The sequence below is a fragment of the Triticum dicoccoides genome, chromosome 3A (genome assembly GCF_002162155.2).
Source record: "Triticum dicoccoides isolate Atlit2015 ecotype Zavitan chromosome 3A, WEW_v2.0, whole genome shotgun sequence".
NCBI lineage: Eukaryota > Viridiplantae > Streptophyta > Magnoliopsida > Poales > Poaceae > Triticum > Triticum dicoccoides.
In genome coordinates, this window is record NC_041384.1 from 346,422,698 (window position 1) to 346,443,568 (window position 20,871).

The 20,871-nt window shown below is 43.3% G+C and overlaps 1 protein-coding gene across 1 annotated transcript in view; it reads right to left on the reverse strand.

Annotated features, from left to right (window-relative positions):
- The window catches only part of LOC119268162, a 25,019-nt gene extending 9,493 nt beyond the window's left edge, over window positions 1-15,526 (reverse strand). Inside the window, exons 1-11 of the mRNA XM_037549695.1 lie at window positions 15,069-15,526; window positions 12,381-14,978; window positions 7,788-8,238; window positions 7,402-7,630; window positions 6,356-6,520; window positions 5,509-5,781; window positions 5,147-5,392; window positions 4,692-5,063; window positions 3,261-4,598; window positions 3,107-3,163; window positions 1,562-1,990 (exon numbers count right to left, since the gene is read on the reverse strand). Coding sequence (XP_037405592.1) covers window positions 1,562-1,990; window positions 3,107-3,163; window positions 3,261-4,598; window positions 4,692-5,063; window positions 5,147-5,392; window positions 5,509-5,781; window positions 6,356-6,520; window positions 7,402-7,630; window positions 7,788-8,238; window positions 12,381-14,978; window positions 15,069-15,414 — 6,504 coding nt within the window. The 5' untranslated portion in view covers window positions 15,415-15,526. The remainder of the gene's footprint in view (window positions 1-1,561; window positions 1,991-3,106; window positions 3,164-3,260; window positions 4,599-4,691; window positions 5,064-5,146; window positions 5,393-5,508; window positions 5,782-6,355; window positions 6,521-7,401; window positions 7,631-7,787; window positions 8,239-12,380; window positions 14,979-15,068) is intronic.
- Between the last annotated feature and the right edge of the window lie 5,345 nt (window positions 15,527-20,871).

Genomic DNA, 20,871 nt, shown 5'->3' on the forward strand with positions numbered 1-20,871 from the left:
GTAGATTTAACCGAAAATGGCAAAGAGTCGTATTTATAATAAGATTTTGTTTTAAAATGTTCCAGACATACATTTCTCAATTTAAATTACTGCAAGATGTACTAACTACAGATCTAGATAACATCAAATGCCAGGCAGTCTATACAAAAGCCTTATCGAAATAACTGACGTGGTTTTAGTTCAATTGAACTAAAACCACATCAGTTATTTCCGAACGGAGGGAATACATGTTATGTCTCCAAGATAATATAAAAAAAATCTCGAACACGCAGGAGAGCTACACATTATTATATTTATATTAAGAAAAAGGAGTCTTAGAAGACTCATAAGGCCCGTTAGGGCAGGGACAAAAGATCACCAAGAAAGATAAAACTATGAGCACGACCCATAACAGAACTCTGGCCAAATTTCCCAGAGCCCTTTGGGCCTCGTCCCTAATGTTCTGTACTAATTAGGGCGCCCTCAAAAACACATTCATTCCTATGCTTCCATATCCACCAAGCTACCAACACAACCGAAGTGCCAAAACCCCTGCGGTATTGTCTATCAACTTGCTTGTTGCTTGGCGCCACCAAACAGTAAAAACAAGATCATCTGGCCCTCGTGTACGCTGTTGCAGAGCAACCAAGGACAACACAGAGAACATACTTCTCTTGAGAACACACATGCAGTGAGCAGATGTTGTATGGTTTTCCTCCTGATCACAGAGCGCATTTTTCCGGGTGGTCAAGACCACGGCGAGTCAAAAAAATCAGCAGTCCAGAAACGATTTAGTGAGGCCAACCAAATAAAGAATCTGCAGCGAGTGGAGCCCAAGTTTTCAAAATTTTCATCCATGGCTCAAAATCAGCATCCCCTAAGAGGAAACGATAGGCTGATTTGGTCGTGAGCTTTCCCGAAGATGGCGGCCAAATATGCTGATCCTAAAACCCAGAAGATTAACATCAGATAAGATTTCCCATAACTGAAGATATTCCAACGACGCCTCCGTTGACAGACCACCTCTAATGTCATGGATCCTAGTAGCATCAGTTAGTGCTTCATGTACTGTTCTTCTACTTATCACTATAATGTGGTGCAAGATCTGACAGGGATTGACAATGCAACCATGTCACACCAAACGAGCATTATGCTGCTATCACCAACAATAGAAATGACCAAGATGGAGAACATTGCAACTGAATTAGGATGTACTTGAAGTTCAAGATCAGCCCATGGACGATCAGGTTGTCTTTTCAAGCCATAGCCACCTCATTTTCAGTGCTCATCCAAGCACCTCCAAATCAAGACTCCACAACCCTCCAAGATAATATAGATTCTTGAATGAACATTTGTAGTTGTGTTAGCTATTTAATTTCATGATCCTTAGCCCATAAGATTTACATCATATAAAGAAAAAAGAGAAATATAAAATCGCTGATTGCGTGCGGACAAATGACTAGAAGAAAGAAAAAAGGGAGAACTAACTGCCATGCCCATAAAACCAAGCATTCATAGACCCACACTGGCAAGTAATAACCAATCAAGCGTGGCGTAATTGACAATTTCCCGTAATACTTACCTCCCATAAATACACATGTGTATTGCTTGACCCCACTAGCAACAATGGCAAAGAGGGATGGCGTGATAGTGCTCTTGAATGGATATTCTCAAGGGTTGCTGGAGGATCAACAAAATCCTCAAATTCATCGGGTTCGCCCCACCCAAACCCTGATGCCCCAATACCAGCATAACCTGGAATTCCAAATGCTCCACCCCCAGTTAAGTCTCTTCCGGGTTTCACCAAAGAACCTACCCCAATATTTGCCCCATCTGAGCCAAGATGAGATCCTCTTCTTCTGCCAGGACCAACACTAGGTGAAATAAGAGTTGCAGCAGGTGTAGTTTCAGAACAAGCCCAACCATCTGATGGCCACTCAGATCCTGACCAAATATACTCTGCTGATTTCTTGTCCTGTTGATTACCATACCAGTTGAAAAAAACAAGACCCTGAAAAATGGATGACCTTAGTCAAACAAAATTGATGCGGTGACGCAACTACACATGACTTAAGGAGACAAAAAGTCCACATACAACATTACAAACAATAATGTCGAACATCTTGGGACCAGTTGTTACTTGCAGCCCAGATCTTACAATAGGTTTGAAGATATACATTTAGTTCAAAAAATACTAGAAAAATAATACAAGAACCAAAATATTATTATTTTATAACAATACATCATATCGGGGAGGCAAATAAGGTCAGCAATCATAGCATCATGACTAAGGAATGAGAAAAAGGTTGAGCAATTGCTCAAAATTTGAAAAGAGAGGTTATAAAGGGCAATTAGCAATGTGTAATTAAGGGACTAAATGTGCAACGCAGTTGTTATACATTCAACTTAATTTGTTTGTCATCAGATTATATCGGATGGCTAAGATGGTTTGTGTCAAACCTGACCCATATTTTTTATTGATATAAGAATATACTCCCTCCATTCCAAAATAGATGACCCAACTTTGTACTAACTTTGTACTAGAGTTAGTACAAAGTTGGGTCATCTATTTTGGAACGGAGGGAGTAGATATTAAAGAGTACTCATTAATTGCAGTCTAAGGAGATCATAGAGATAAAAGCATCATCAAGAACATGTTTTCTGCATCATCTGTAAAAAAATCCTAGTCCTCATCCACAAAACGAAAGAAACACCTGCTAGTTTGGCTCATTCAGATCAAAGCACAAAAGCAAGGCATGACCTGTTTTGATTATGTTGCAATATTATCATGTTTGACAATTCAACATAAAGAAAAAAATTACAATATTCACACATAATTAGGAAAATACTCCCTCCGTTCCAAATTAATTGAAGCTGTAGTTTTGTCTTAAGTCAAGCTTCTTTAAGTTTGACCAAGTCTTTAGAAAAATTTAGTAACATCTAGAAAACCAAGTTAGTCTCATGAGATTCTTAAAAAAATGTATGTTCATACTAATATGTATTTGGTGTTGTATAGATCTACCATTTTTATAGAGTTGCTCAAAATTAAACAAGTTTGACTTAGGACAAACCTAGAACTTCAACTAATTTGGAACAGATGGAGTAGTGAATGGTTCAAAAACAATACCTTTCGGTTGGTAGCAATAGCAGCATGTTGCTCATTGGTTGAGTTGAGACATATTGCCTGCACCATTGCAAAAGATTAAAATGCAGTGCACAAAAGAAAGCAAAGAATGAGTCATCTCAAGGAAAAAAAAGTCATTAGGCTTGACAGTGAATACCTCAAGAAGTTCCCCATTTCTCCTTAGAAGTTCCTTTGGGCTTTGAAAGCCTTTTTCTTCGATCAGGCATTTCCTTTTAGGTTCAAGAGAGGTTTCCACATCAGAAGAAGCCTTGTCAACAAATCCACGCCCTTTCTCATTGTCCTTGGAGCTAACACTGCATTTATTTTCTCCTCCATTACTTTGAGTAGAATCGTTTTCACACTCGACTTTTGTACTTTCAACCATATTCTTCCAAGATCTACTGAGCTTTGTGTTGTTTAACGGAAAGCAATTCACGTCTTCATTCACAAATGCTGCACATATATCCAGAGAGTTAGCAGATATTTCCCACAAAACATGAAACAACACCTCCATGTTCTCAGTGTTTGTGCCCTGAGCTATATATGTGAGCTGATCACGGCTAGTCTTGTTGGACCTTGGCTGAGACGACATATATTCTAACCAGAAAAGCACACTCGGATGTAAATTATTTGATAATTTCTCTCTGAAAAATGATGCATGGAGTCTTACTAATGAAGACGACACAAATTGCAGGGAATCAATAACAAACTTTGCAGCAACTGAAGAGGCAAGACCCTTAAATTCCTTCACGTCACTTGTACAAGCTTCACATTCAAGTTTCTCGTTTCCAATGAACTCTTTTAAGTGATGTTTCATAAAGGATGACAATCCAATCCACAAGGAAGCACCTATCAAATGCCACTTTTCATCAATTGAAAGACTTGAATCCTCGCTTCCTCCTGGTTGTCTCTTGTCCAATGAACCATTGGGCATTACCGCCTCTGTGTTAATTGATATACCATGACTTTTATGGTGTGCAGCTTGCATCAATCGGTCTAATAATACTTGACATGACTCATCATTCGCAGAAGCACCTAACACTGGATTGCTCATGATAAGTAATGCCTTTATGTCATGGCATAGCCAAGAAACAGAAAAGCCTATGTTGTAATCAAGGAGATCAATAACAGTAGATATGGCTGATGTCTTGTCCAATGCAGAAGTTCTACTGAGGTCATGTTTCAGGAGTAGCCTGCTAGTACTCTGATAATGTGATAAAGTTGCTATAATGTATTTCATGTTTTCCAAAGGTGTACATGCAGTAATATTGGTGAGGTCTGTATTAAGAACAGAACAGATGAAGCAGCAGGAGACAACATATCGAGTAAGAAATTTAAAACTCTCCTTGCATGACACCAACAACAGATAGTCAATCGAACGGGAAGCGCAACCTTCAAGACAATGACTATTAGTTCCACCATCTGGTGATCTACAAACTGATAGCAGAACATGTGCAAGAAATAATAAACCATCATGGGAACAGGAGGTAAGGATCTGCAATGTAACAGAAGTGGAATTTAGGATGGTTTGTACGAAAGGCTCTGTAAAAATAAAAAAGTAAAAGAAGCTGCTATCTCCTGATGTTACCTTCTCAGCTACATCATAAAACTGAAGTGAGAACCTTTTATGAAATATGGATATTGCAGCACTAAAATCATGCGCAAGTTCCTCGATGCCATGGCTATTGTGCTCTTTAAGGACCTTATCTTTAGCTAATGGTAGGCCGCAATGTGCACAGAGAAAGTGATTTCTCAGCATGCGTGACAAATAATTTGAAGCCATGGTTACTTTGAGTTCTGATTCAACATCATTAACGACAGATGATGAAAGCCAATTGGAAGAAGCATTGAAAGGGTTTAGTATTCCATCAAGAATCTTGTCATCTGCACCATGTTGTGAGCTGGTGCCGTCCTTCTCAACTATGCTTGATTTACTAGATAGGCATTCAAGTGCTTCAAGCTAATGAGCAAAAAAAATAACAAGATTAAGTGTAATGCAAAACAGCAGCAAGGACAACTCAGCTGCTAAGAGATTATACTTACAGGTAGTCCACATCTGTTTAAGGCACATGCAGCCAGTGCAAATGAAAGCTTAGATAATTTTGCAGATAGAGCTTCACCAGCACAGTTTCTGAAACTATTTTTCGTTGATAGGATTGCACAATACTGACCCAATTCTGGGTCTGCAAACACATTCTGACCACCATGAGTGTCGGATTCATCAAACAGTAACTTGGGATGGCAGCCAAATAATTTACTGACAGACTGGGAGTAGTTCCCTAGCATCCACTGAAGATTTAAATGAAATTTAGTTAAGAAGCTTAAGGGTCCATTCTGTGCTCGTATAAACTATTTTGATTTTCAAAATAAAAAAGGGAAAAGAAAAAGGCAGACATATAACATACTTCAAGCAGGCTTGAAAGCCAGTGGTCTCCTTTCTCAACTGCATCAGGGAGCAGCACATTTGAAATGAGGTTACGCTCCAAGGGCCCTCCAGATCCCTCAACAAGCCGACAAACTACCATAGCAAGCTGTTCATCTTGAAGGTTCTTCGCACAAACATTGATGGCAGAGGAAGTATCACCTCCAAGCAGGAAAAATGCTATAGCAAGCTCCCATTGATGCCTTCCCAGTAGTACATAAGCATTTTTAAGGGCAGCGGCTTTGTTTTTTTCTTCCTAGATAAATTTATCTGAATAAGTACGATGTAGTGATATAATTCACTTTGCAACACAAAGCATTACTGTAAAATGCATGAAATTCCTTCTGTCCATGTTTGATGCGCATTTCTCTTAAAAATATGGCACTGCCAGTATAGTGATAAAGATATGAAGTGTGGCAAAAACTGATCATTTGAGATGTCAGGACTAGCAACTACTCCATCAGTCCTAAAATTCAAGGCATATTTTGATTCGTTACACAAATTTGAACTATTGAACTAAAACCACGACAAGAATTATGGAACGGAGGGAGTACTTTGTTATATGTGGTTTATGTGACATGAAATTGACACCACCGGAATTGTATTAAAATACTTATGATGTGATTTTTAATCTCATAAACCATATATTAATAGAGTAATCATTGATCAAAACCTTATGATACTGAATCAACATACGCCTTACATGTTGGAGTATTACTTCCTGAAAGACTTCAGTATGTGCAAGTTCACATTTGCAACTATTGTATTAATAGGCATGACCGCATAGTTGAAGCTGTCAATAGATTGAACCATACTATACACTGATGTACCTGGAAGTTCCTGCAGAGAAACTCATACAGACGTTTATCCTTCTCATTTCTGCTGACCTTGAAAAGGCCAACTAATACTTTTATTCTGTTTAATGCTATATAGAGCAGAGCACAATCCTTGGGATCCTTGCTTTTAAGATACTGCAACCTTGCCAACTTCTCCATCTACAATTTCAGACATGTCACATTACCTAATAAGTACAGGTGATTATCCAGATAACAGCAAATGTAAACAATGTTCATTATGGTGTCCATACATATGGCGGGAAAAAAAATAGACAGAAGATCCGTTAATACTTGTTACCTAGAATCTGGACGCAGAACACTACAACAATGACAATGTTTAAACAGTAGAGAACATCAGCCATCAAATGTGCCACATTTGATGCCTTGGTCAAAAAGAATATCGGGTTTAAATATAAACCGCAACACTGAATATATTCTTTTGAAAAAACATAGGGAATCATCTTGTGTAGGATACTACTATTGGTCAAAAGAAGAATCTATGTTAACTCGAAGTCCCAAACTTTGTAAATGCAATCAGTTCTAGCTGAGCAGTGCTTTGCTACTAACATGCTGCCCTAGAAAGTCAAGTTAACATCATCCTGGGATCAACCGTTTGATGCTCTCGGTTGAGCTCCTTCCAAGCATGTGTGACACCTTCATGTGGTCGCGATCAGCCTGCAACCTGAGCTCGGCTCCTAAGCCACGCTTGGTTGAGCTTCTTTGAGACCCGCGTCATATTCCATTCTTGTTAAAAAAATATTATGAAAAATTAAGTTATTTATATTTAGTATTCATTTTATTTGGATTGTTTCTATTTAAATCCAAACTGTTTGTTTTGTTGACAGAGGATTTTTAGGGATGTAAGAGGGAGATACACTACAAACTGGTAAACAGAACTTTCAGTGATTGACAGAATGATACCGTAACTACATCCTATCATTGCCTTGTTAGTCAACTGTGACATTTGCTGTTAGTGAAACTTATGAGAACCTAAATACTAGTTCTGAAATATCTGATTGCTGAGAAAGATATTTCCATACCCTGATCCTTAGCTGGGACACATTCGTATACCATAATCCCATACCAAGGTTTTGCATCTCTAACCAAGTTGATTCTGCTGGAAGAACATAATCAAGTAGATCATCCTGACAATCAGATTGGAAGGCCCATGCAATGGAAGCAGAATCAAGATGGCACCCTTCAGCACTAGATGAATCTCCAGATCTCCTAAGCACATATAGGCGTTGGAACTGCACAGCAATCCAGAACCTTAAGAGAAATGCAATCATCAATTAACATGACTTCTCAACAACAACAAAAGCGGAAAAGGTAGCGGCATTTTTTTTGTCTAACTTTTGACAATGCCTAGATTGTAGTAAATAGAAAAATATACCAACACAATTTTACAAGATAGGAGTTATCTTACCTTCGCCCTGCTTCATCAAGGGTTTTATAGGGAGAAGCACGGTTCTGATCAGTAATTTCACCCAAAAGATCAGAAACTGTATGTATCTGTATTTTTTCAGTGTCACTTATTGCAAACATGCCAAAGTTCTTATCAAGGAGCTGACTTATCTCTGACCTTTCAGATGCACTAGTGGTGGTATTGATACCTAAATTACTCGTCATGTAAGAAAATGAATTTGATGGTGACAGCAAGTTGAAGGCTGTGCTACTTCCGTTCTCACCCCACAGTAACCCTTTGCTAGAAATATCGCTTGACGGTGTATGCGTAAAGTACCGCGACAAAGGAAGTTCAGGGATATTATGGCATGATTTACTGCATGAACTACAGTCCAACAAGGTGTTTAATGTTGTACTTGCTTTCATGGATTCAACAAGATGCTGCAGAATGCCATCTGCACGTTTCCATTCACCTGTGCACAAACAACAATAAAGAGTTAATTCCATTGCCTAATTTCATAAAGTTAAAAAGATGATGTGGTTCAATTGAAAAATAAAATTCTGCAAGTTTACTGAAAATACTGTGAGCAGAAATCAGGAATGAACGTGGACTTCTATCAGGGCAAATCATTAGGGCATCTCCGCCGCGGATCACCAAATCGCCCGTAAATGTTCGGACCGGTCCAAATGTCCGAAATCCCGCAGACCGGCATGGCGGCACCAAACGAACCGGAGACTTGCGGGAATCCGGACGTCCGCCACGTCAAACTCTGACACGCCCGACCCACCCAAAACCAAGGCGAAGCCCGCGCATTTGGGAATTCCCAGTTTCCCACCGCTATTTCCGCACAAAAGCCCGCCCTTTCCACTGCCTCCACCCCGATCTACACCCTCCCCACCGTTCGGTCGTCCGCCGCCGGAGGAGTTGACTGGAACAATAGACATTTCACCGGAGCCAGAGGATCTGAGGGTGGTGGCCGCCCGCAAGGCCGCTCCCGCGGAACACAACGCCCGCCGCTACAAGGCGAAGAAGAAGGCGATCAGGGCAGACCTCTCCGGCAAAGCGTGCTGCCAGGCTGGTGCCGCCTGGACAATCGCCGCCCTAGCCATCCCAGTTGAATACGCTCTACTACTACGCCTCCCACCATCTCGGTCCAGCCGACATGCAGCAGTCGCCACACCAATCCGCGTCTTCCTTCACCTCCGGCCATCGAGTCCCGTTCACCATCGACCTCAACACCGATTACACCTTCACGGAGTCGCAGTCGTCGAGGCTTGTCCAGTTGCAGATGCCGGTTGTGGAGCGTTCGTCCGTCGGTGCCCGGTCACTGTTTGGCAGAATGTCCCAACAAAGCGTGATCACGGCAAACGAGCAGATGATGAACATGATCCACGACGAAGGCGGCTACGAAGACAAACAAGTGGAGGACTCCCAGCCGGACAGCCGGACAACCAGCAGACATGCACCCAGCAGCCGAACATGGATCCGGACAGCCACTGGCCGCCATGTGCCAACCCAAAGAAGAAGAGGGACTAAATTCCTCCCCAAAGAAGGATGAATTGTTGTGTGAGGCGTGGTTGGCCGCTAGTCTCAATGCGTTTCAGGGCACGGAGCAAAGGGGCATGGCGTTTTGGCAAAGCACGCATAATTGGTTTCCCGAGCAGAAAGCACTACAATCCCTACCGCACGGAGTGATCCATGAGCGTAATCCGAAGCCACTCAACCATCAATTGCAAAACATTCAAGAGGTCGTCAACAAGTTTGCGGCTTCTACAAACAAAGTGCAAAAAACGGTGGCCAAGTGGTGCAACAATCCAAGATCTCGTAAGTTTCGTGGCTTGTTACTCTATGTGTTGGCTTTCATTGATTTGCTCAACGTTGCAATTTGTTGACCATCCATTGTCTTCCTTTGCTAGCTCGTACGTGCTAGCACATTATACCACAAGATGGAGAAGAAGCACTTCATCTATATGCATTGTTGGTTGTAGGGATGCAAATTTGGAACCTATGGGGTACCCTCCGACCCTTCTTAGTTCAACCAAATGAACTAAAATTTCAGAAGTGATGTGAATTCTGAAAATTTAGTTCAATTAGTTGAACTAAGGAGGGTAGGAGGGTACCCCCTCAAGGTTCAAAATATGTATAACTAGTTGGTTGAAGTTGAATGGGAAAAGCAAGCGGATCACCTACATTCCCAATTCCGTCAAGACGGCATGGTCGATGAAGATGAAGGTGGTGATCCAGCCGTTCCAACACAAGAAGGGCTTGCTCGAACCAAGAAGGTAATTAGGAACCGGGGAGGAAGTGGGAAGAGAAGGAGAAGTGAGAAGGCATGGCGGCCAAGATGACGGAGAAGTTCGAGGACATCATGACGAAGGAGGAGGCAAGTGTCGCGCGCAATGAGGTGAAGGAGGGAACGAAGCCGGAGATCAAACTCCAAGAGAAGAGGTTTTGCACCTTCATGGACATGCAAGAAAAGAAAATCAAACTCCAAAAGAAGAAGCTTGAGATCAAGGCCGCTTCAGAGGACTCCAAAATGTGTTTTGTGAAGACGTCGGACTTGGATCTTTATGCGGCAAAGGTTTTCCAAGCCTACCATGCGAGCATATTGCAACGCTTTGTGCAAACTGAGGAGGCCAAACCAGCCGAAGAGTGAGGTTTCTGCCACGGACAGACGAACTGGGAGCCCAAGGAGGGCTTTGGCACAGACAGTCGGACTGGCAACTTTTGGGATCGATTGGATGTAAAACTTATTGAACATCCAATGCTTTTTGGTTGTGATTGCATATGTTTGCAATTATTAAATGTATGCTTAAATTGCTACTGATCTAGATATGCATGTCAAATGGAGTAGGCCGGAACAGGGGCGGACATTGGGTTCCTACAGTTGGATGGCCGTCGGACCAGGGGTGGACATTTGGTGCCTACGGTTGGATGGCCGCCACCCCTAAAACTGTGTGTGGACATTTGGTGATGTCCATTTTGGTGATCCGCGTTGGAGTTGCCCTTAAGACGGAAAATGCAATTGGTTAGCAGTTACAACATAAGTAATTGTGCTTGCCATTGTAGAACTTAGCAACATAGTTACAACCCAGTTTGAAGAAAGCACAGGCGCACATAGCTCAAAGAATGGCAAACCAACAAACAGCCAAAGAATATTTATCATGATGTTATATGTCATATCTTTCTCAATTTGACCCCTTAAAATTGAAATTGAAATGTCAAAATTAAATCTAGCAAGATCTAATTTGTATTGAGATACTACCTTTGTCTCATATAAGACGTTTTTGTAGGCTAAACTAACCTACAAAACGTCTTACATTTTGAGTCAGAGGTAGTACTTAATAAAAATTTCTCTAAGTCTACAATACTGAAACAGAAATTCACCCAAATCGTGTTACACACTCATACAAACAGCAGTTCCGCCGTAAAAGGCACCATTTTATCACAATATCAAAAATGCAACTAAAATAGGTTTGCAGATGGAAGGGTTCAAAAGACTTAGGCAGACATTTCAGGGAACCAACTATTCTCACCAAGGTCGTTTTGGCAAACCAGAGTGGACCAGTTCTTAACTGAATGGTTTTCTAACCCTGGGTGGAATTGATGCAAGTAATACAGTTGGCCAAGTTTATCCACTGTTTCAAATATCGGCCTACATTTAAGTTAACTGCTACTCGGCACCTGACCGAATCGAATACCCCCTATTCGGCCAATTAACTAGGCCAGCCGATTAATCGGTCTGACAGCTGATAAAAGGCCGAAATTTTAGGTGGGGCCGATTAACTTGCAGAGGAGGCAAAGCTTATTTTGGCCTAAAATCTAGCATGTTTCCCTCCCTTCTCTCAGTCTCCTGCTCCTGCTCGGCTCCCTGCTACTGATTAGCTATATCCGCATTGCTGCTGTCCTCTCCTCTGCCTAGGCTTCTACCACTGCAAGTGCTCCATCTTTGAAAAGAAATTCGGGTGATATGGAGTGGCCTAGGATATAAAGATATGTAAAAAATTTCCTTGTTACATTAGCGTGTACATTGGCATATTTAGACATTTAGTACATTACATGTTGCTATGTAGCCTAGGATATATAGCTATGGCCCTAGTTAACTAACGATAAATGGGTCACTGATAAATTCAGTTAATAGACCGATTCGCCAATTAATCCCTACTCACCCGACCGAGCAGCTACCAGTTACCAATATCCTGAACACTGAGTTTATCATTACAGTGGCTTTCAGTATGCAGTTTTATTTCAGCATTTTGGCATACTAACTAGTGCATAACCATTTTTAAGAGTCATAGCATGAATGTTTTAATAGAAATGGTAAAGTTCTCTTGATTAACTATATTTCGTACCACACCACACATTAAATGGCCTAAGTCATAAATAACTACAGCCAAACTTTAAAAACATCTTGGAACCTACGAGGCATAGTAAGCATAAGAGCATGTAGGTGTAGCATATTTCCACTTACACAATCTCACTCTAACTCTCACAGGACACTGAGGATAGTTAAAGTTAACAATGGAAGCCAGTAATGGTTAACTTAGCAAGGCCTTGTGCAACAAATGTAGAATCCAGAGAAAAACATTAGAAATAAATTAGAATAGTCGACACCTGAATAAAGATGATGGATAAGTGCTCTTGGGTGATATGGCGCCAAAGGTCCACTCAGATTACTAGATATATCCAACAAGCTCCACAAACCATTAGAACAATGACTATTGTGTTGGCCTGGTAACAGCGTGCTATTGTTCTCAGTGGCCTCCGCGTTGCTGTAATTTTCAGATAGCCCAGATTTACCAAAGATAGTTTCATTAACATGCACAGTACATGGCAACTTATCATGCACATCTGTGGCAGAACAAACGCCTTTCTGGGTAATACGTTCATTTGCTCCTCTTACTAACCATGAACTGAACAGTGAAAGATGATTGTTATGAACAAGCGCTATTGACGCCTTTGGCCCCCAGCAGAAGCTGGCAACATCATGATGAGAATGAGCTAATGCAATACAACTCCAAAGATGCTTCTCTTCCAAATTTGCAGTGTGCAGCACATTTTGAAAGGAAGGATGCTTATGGGAATATATATGCAACTTATTACGAAAACAGACCGCAAGTAAAAATCTACCATTGCCTAAAGATAGCCAATCTAAACCAACAACAGCGCTTTGAATCATTAGTGCATCTTCCAGGAGAAAACACCCATCTCCCATGAGTTTTACTGCTTCCCAGATATGAATGGATGTATTATTCTTCTGAACATTTCTGCCAACAGTAGCAACTCTACCACATCTGGATAGTGAAATTGCACTAATTGGTCCTGGATGAGCACCAAACATGCCAACTAGCTCCCAGCTGTTGCTCCATCTCCCAGTCTGCAAAGGGTTATCTGCACCAGACATCTTCCAAAGTTTCACAGTGCCATCAGAGTACCCAGTAGCAATATGATAACCTGGGGAAGTTGCAAAAGGTACATGCTGTTGTAGAGGTAATACAGTATTGTCCAGAGACATAACCGAAATGCAGGTGGGATATTCTCCATCCACGACAGTAGGGAAAACCGTAGAACCTTCATAAATAGCAGCTGCAAACATTTCACCATGGACGTAAGTAACATGTCTCCCTTGATCTGCAGTGGAAAGTGAGTTGGCAGAAAATTCACATAAACACCCCCTTCCTTCATGATGATTTTCTGAATGCAGGACTACTTTCCATGATAAAACTTGAAAGCTCTTCCTCCATACGCACACAATTAGGAAACTGTTGTTTAAAAATGACTTGTTACAGTTAGAAGCTAAAGGTATGGTATGAATGCTATCAGGTGGTTCTTCTGCATTGCTCCCTCCAAGGAAAGGAACTGTGAACATCTTGTGACATGAAACAACACCTCCATTTGGAATTCTGACGACAACTAAATCAGCTCCATTTTCACCTCCCAGGACAAGAAACCTGTTATCATGGAAAACTGAAGGAGCCCAACAAAGACATGAATATTGCGCATCTGAAGAAATGTCATGCAGATCAAATTTGCACAGGAGCTTCCATGAAGGATAAGTGGGTGCATGCAAGGTCGATATGAGAGTTGATAAGGTTGAAAGAGACCATACAAATAGCATTCTGCTAGAATCCATAGAAACAGCTAGCTCTATCTCGCAGCTATATGGATGGACAGACACCTCTATGATACTACCCTTATGTCCAACTTGATTAATAGTCTTGGTTGAACAGCATGAGATGCTCTTAGAAGAATCGCTTGAAACATGACTCCCAGAATCTGATGATAATCCAAAAGCCAGGCGAGACCAAATGAATGAATTATCAGGCAGCAAATGAAGCAAAGAGCATCTTGTGGGTGGGCCAGAACATATACTTCGTGATATTACAGTCTCAACAAAAATTGGTTGTACTGTAGATTTTGGGTTAATAGCAGATTCCTCCCAAGCCTGTGGTTCGCTCTGCTTCCATAGTGTAATCCGAGGGTACCTTGGTGGAGATACATCATCAAGACAATGAGCAGCCCAAAAATTGGTACAACGCCCAGGGCCAACACTGACCAGCCACTCACATTTGCCAACCTTGTTCTGCCAGGAATGACCTGAAAACAACTTGAACTTAGCTTCTTCATCTCGTGATACAACACTGCCAGTTTCTACTGCCCATCTCACAGATATGTCAACTCCAAGCACTCCATTTAGAATGTTGTCCAACTCAATCACTGCAATGACGCTGAAAGATCTTCGGGAAGTAGGCTGCTTCTTCGACCTGGTCACCTCAGCCCCAGTCCATAGCCGAGCAGTTCCATCCAAGCAGCAGGTCATGAGGATCTCTCTCCTCACTTCAGATGGATCACCGACAGATAACGTCAAAGGCCTCCACTGGATCATGGAAACAGGCTGAGGATGCAGAAGCTCAGCAGTCTCCAGACCCAATTTGGCATCATTCAGAAATACCAGGACAGGCACATTGCCCTCCACAGGAGCAGCAGCTGACGCCGCCACGACAGGGGCGTGGACGAAGTGGGTAGCAGAGACGAGGGACTGCGGCACCTGTGGTGTGGACCTCCAAGCAAGCTGCCAGGAGGATTGCACCCTGGCCCACATGGCAACGCCACCACCGACCACCACGATGCCGTCGCCGGAACCCGTCCAGGCGATGGCGGTGACCGTGAACATCTCGGTGATGACCCATCTCAGGAGCCAACTGAATGAACCTGCCAGTTCCAATCTCCAAACAGTGAGCCGTGTGGCAACCACCTAAGTTAGTCAACGACGAGAACTGGACACGAGCCAGATGGACAAACCTGAGGAAGGTGCGGGCTGGAAAACGGAGACGGAGTTGCCGGACGCGGCTGCGAGCTCGCCTCTCCCGCGGCCGCACCAGGCGACTGCGGACACGGGGGTGTGGAGGTCGATGACTTGGCAGAAGAATGGGGATTCGTCTTCCACGGTGTCGCTTACGCTGGTACGGGGAGGGGAGGGGAGGTGGGAGACGACGAGGAGGGAGCCCGCGGCGTAGGCGACCCAGGGGAGGCCGCCGAAGTCGGGAAGGAACGAGAGAGCGCGGTGGTCGGGGGTGGGCGCCGGAGGGATCAGATGCGGTGGATGGAGGGCGAGCGGGAGCTGCGGCAGCGGGTCGTGCTCCCTCATCGTGCAGGCTACTGCATGAGCATCGGCGCTGCTGGTGGTGGTGTAGAGTTTGGATCCTCACCGGTTGCCGCGGCTGATTTGCCCTTTTGCAGCCGGCGGCCGCAGGGTGAGCAAATCCTATTGACAGAAGGCTAATACAATGGGAGGTGGTTAAGGAAGGTGCTTAGGACTTGTACAACGGGAGATGTTTAAGGGAGGTGCTTAAGGCCACCGCCCACATTCGTTTAAGGATAAACGGACAAAACAGGTCTTCCAACGCACGGCCTCAAAGGGATCGTCGTTTGTTCTCTGTCTACTTTTGACTCATTCGTAGCCCAAGTTTGCGGCCGAACAGACATGCGCGGACGCGAGCGGCGTGTGCCTTTGTCCTGCCCCTGGCCCGCCCGTCAGGAACACAGACCCCCCATTTTCTTTTCTTCTACCTTCCTCCGCGCCCCGACATTGCCGCCACCATCACCCTCCCCATCTGCATCGTCTTCCACAAGGGTCGTCCCAACCAGTACCGCGCCATGTCATAGCTGTCTCTGCATCGGCTTACCGAAAAGCATTTCACCGGCATTCTCCTTGTTGCCGGTGGGAGAGAATCTACGGCCGTCGGCGTCGCCCGTCGTCCCCAACCTCTTTCGGCCGGCCGTTCATTGACGCAGGGCGCCCTCCAGCACCACCGACCCCAAAACCTTGCTTTGCTGCTTGCGAGGGGAGCAGGGCATGCACTATCCGGCCGCTTTCCCAGCACAACCGCAAGGCGTTCGACGGATTGCTCACAAGGTACAATGGATGGTGGTGATGAGTTTTTCTTTCACAACTTCATTTACTCATCGGATGATTCATCCTCGGATGATGAAGAGCTGGTGGCTGCGTTGGTCGTACATAAACACATTAGTAGGAAGCAGCCTCGGTACAGGGGATCAATCCCCGGCCATGCTCCGGCCTTGGATTGTAATAGGGAGAAAGGGCACACCCTTCTCATGCTGATTACTTTAAGGATTATGCACTCTTCAGGCCAAATCAATGTCGTCATCGATTCCGAATGAGAAGGCATGTGTTCAATTGTATTTGCGAGGGAGTGGTCGCGCATGACCCATACTTTGAGTGCAAAGAGGATGCCCTAGGCAAGCTTGGTTTCTCTTCATACCATAAATGGACTACGGCTATCTGCATGCTTGCATATGGAATTCCTGGTGATCTTGGGGATGAGTATGTTCGTACGAGTGAGTCCACATGTCTTCTCTCATTGTATAGTTTTTGCACGGCCGTGGTGGAAGTGTTCGGCTCGGAGTACCTCAGAGAGCCAACCGTCGTTGATACAGAGAGGTTGTTGGCGATCAATGCCGAGAGGGGCTTTCCGGGCATGCTTGATAGTATAGATTGTATGCACTGAAAGTGAAAGAACTATCCATTTGCTTGGTTGGGGCAGTATAAGGGGCATGTGAAAGGTGCCATTGTTATACTTAAAGTTGTGGCTTCACAAGATCTCTGGATATTGCATTTTTTCTTTGGCATGGCTGGTTATCAGAATGATATTAGTGTTCTTTAGTAGTCTCCGGTGTTTGCAAGGCTTGCGGAAGGGCACTCCCCAGAGGTCAACTTTGAGGTCAATGGCCACTATTACAACAAGGGATATTACTTAGCTGATGGCACCTTTCCTCAGCGGTCCACTCTTGTGAAGATCATACCCAATCCGCGAGGAGAGAAGAGACAGAGATTTGCCCAAATGCAAGAGAGTGCTAGAAAGGATGTGGAGCGTGCTTTCGGTGTGCTCCAGTCTCGGTGAGGTATCGTTTGTAACCCTGCATTGACATGAAGCACGAAGAAGCTTTGGGAGGATGACTGCTTGTGTGACCATGCACAACATGATCATGGAGGATGAACGCGGTGATAGCATCTACAACCAAGGGTTTGATTTTTCAGGATGAAAATGTTGAGTCTGAGCATGCACCTCCTATAGCCTTTGAACAGTTTGTCGAGTTTCATCGGGAATTGCGTGATTGACATACTCATATCCAGCTTCAGGATGACTTGGTCGAGCACGTGTGGACTCACATTGGCAACCAGTAGATCTATCAGTTTAATTTCTTATCATGCAAACAAATTGTGATTGGGTTGTAAGACTATTTGATATTGTTTTCCATGATCAAACATCGCAAATTGTTATACAAATTCTCGTTTGTAACCCTGCATTGACATGAAACACGAAGAAGCTTTGGGAAGAAGACTGCTTGTGTGACCATGCACAACATGATCATGGAGGATGAACGCGGTGATAGCATCTACAACCAAGGGTTTGATTTTTCAGGATGAAAATGTTGAGCCTGAGCATGCACCTCCTGCAACCTTTGAACAGTTTGTCGAGTTTCATCGGGAATTGCGTGATTGACATACTCATATCCAGCTCCAGGATGACTTGGTTGAGCACGTGTGGACTCACATTGGCAACCAGTAGATCTATCAGTTTAATTTCTTATCATGCAAACAAATTGTGATTGAGTTGTAAGACTATTTGATATTGTTTTCTAGTGATGCAAACAAATTTCGATTGGCTTATAAGACTATTTAATTTGTATAACAATTTGTGATGTTTGATTTGAACCATTTCATATGCATCATTTTCATTTTAGTGTGTTGGTGAATAGACGAGATGCGGCCAAAATGTGGCTGTGCGTTGGGCGTACAACAGCCGTATCCACAAATCTGGACGGACATGGCCCCATTGCCATCCGCAAACGGAGGAAAAGCGAATGAGACGGACGTTCGGTTGGGGTCGTGCCAAAACTTTCACAATTGGGCCATGTCACCGGTTACTTTTCAAAACACCACTCCCCCTCCCCCCTCCCCCCCAAAAGAACGATTACTTTTCACGCCCTCAACTCAAAAGGTGTTAATTTTCAGAACAAGACAAAACACCGTACATGGACACACTGCTCTTGTTCGATCACTTAGACTAGTCACGATAAGGAGTAACTTAGACTAGTAACATCATATTTTACTAGGCTATATTACTACCTTCACAGTGGGGAGTAACATATGTGTGATGTCGGGTCATGATTCATTTATTAGCCTATAGACTCATATTATCTTAGTATGTGTGATATTACAGTAACTAGCTAAGTTACCACCATCACTTCTCTCGTCATTAAATATGTGCCACATAAGTAAAGTTATCTTAAAAAGTGTGATGTTACTAATGATATTACTCCGACTGTGGCAGCCTTATTCCGAGAAGCTTTTCAGCGAGACCGCCGCCTCCACCTTGCCGCTTCAGGCAACGCTCCACCGTGAGACGCACCTCCACCTTGCTGCTCTTGGGGTCCCGCCACTATTGAGCCACACCAAACGTTGCTGCTCCCAGTGCTACATCCGCCCCGACAACGAAGCCCCTGACTCGTCCAGCATTGTGGCGATCAAATTATTTCGGCTGTCGCACAACCGGCTATCGACCAAAGTAATAATCGAACTGGCAGAATTATATTCCCTCCATCCCATAATATAAGAATATTTTTGCACTATATTGTCAAAAACGTTCTTATATTATGGGACACTGGCAAAAAGGCCCGTGCGTTTTAATGGAAGAAAAAAAATACCACACGCTTTTAATTTATAAAAGATGGTCTATAATCTAAGAATTTGTAGCTATGGCCCAAACAAAGATGGTCTTAATCCTATAAAAGTGTAGTTTAAGATTCTACAGGTGTTCTACTTCAACACAGCTTGCAGGAAGATTTAATTCATACAAAGAAATGAGCAAGTGATCATGCATATATTCATGTCATGTTCGGGATGAGGTGTTTTTACGAGTGAGTAAACAAAAACGACAAAAACAAACGATCTTGTGATGCGCATCATCCAACAGGCCGACCCCATTTCAGGCGGCGAAGGACGATGCGGCACTGCGGCTCGTCTTGATGTGGCCAGAACTCGCTGCCTATAGGGAAGAGCGGCTCAGCAAAGGTTGTGGTGTGCGTCGTCTAACGGGTCGATGGTGGCGCACCGGTAGGCTACTAGGTCATTTGCTGATGTTGGCACCGCGCCTACTGAGAAAAGGTAGAGGATCGTACCGCCGCCGGAGATGGTAGACGACGCGATAGGTTGATGGCCAAAGGCGAGGAGAAGCATTGGTGTAGGTATTAACATTGCAGCCTAGATAGTATATTTTAAATTGTTAACAAGTAAAAAAAATCATATTCAGATTCTATGTATTTTTCTATAAATTTGGAGTTACGGTTTAGAAGATATGAGTATTTCAAAAAACATTTGATATGTATTACGGGTTTAATATCAGAAACATTAGGAGGGTTTCCATAAAATAACATGACGAACTAAGCATACCTATTTCTTTTATTAGTAGGTATACTACCTGCCTTGCGATGTTGCTTAGTACGTATGGTTCAACCAACTTCAATCCTATGATCGTTTGACTGCGTGCCTATTGCATCCAACGAGAATATCAGGCCGGGTAGTGTATTATCCGAACTAACCTATGTATGAACAATATATGTGCAGCGAAATCAATGAAGAAGGCCAAATCGAGGGGCCGCTCTGATGTATTTCAATGAATCTATTTAGGGTTCATTGCCCACGTGCATGAATGGGGGAATAGCATAAAGCCCACCCAGTCGCAGCACGACTTGGACATTAACTTACGGAGCGCGATAAAACTGTTTAACCATCAATACTTAAGTTAAAGTGATCCTAGCGATTGAGCGAGAAGTGATAACTCCGAGTGAGTACAACTGTTCGACATGATTGTAGTAGTTGTCGAACGCTAAACAGTTAACTGAAGAATTAACAGGCGCCGGTTTTAGAGATGGCTTTGGTCTTGCATTGCTCCCTCCTTAGAAATGGCGTGCCCTCATGACATTGAAGAAAGACAATTCCCCGCCATGCCTCGCTCGTCATCTTGAAAAATGTAGGGAATGTGTTTTTGATGAATCAGTGTCTTCCCAAGTGGCATCTCCAACGCCTTTTCCCATTGAACTCGCCATTGCACAGGAATATTGTGGCGAGGAATTTGTCGTACCGAGAGTATCAACACTGGGGATGCATTGAGCGTGCATCTGCATTTACCATCGATAGGTTTGAACTAGGGATTGATTTTGGACCCCAAGTGCTTCTTGAGCTGACTGCCGTGGAACATTGGGTGAATTTTGATGTGGTCTGCGAACTATTGTCTATAAGCTACTGATGAGTCTAAATTTTACATTAATTTATACCTCATGTTTTGTTCCGTAGTGTTAGGATTCTTCGGATTTTAGTGTGCTCGCGCATATCTTTTATCTATTTTCACTAGGTTGCCACTTGTGGAAGCATTTGCGAGTTTAAGGAAAGACCGCCAATATATGGTGGTAAAATCACGTCAAATAATGTGATAGGATATTGTCATAAAAGAATAAAGCACTGGGAAGAAGAGATGAGTAACACAGAGGTGTCTAGAGCGCAAGATGGTGCACGATACGAGCA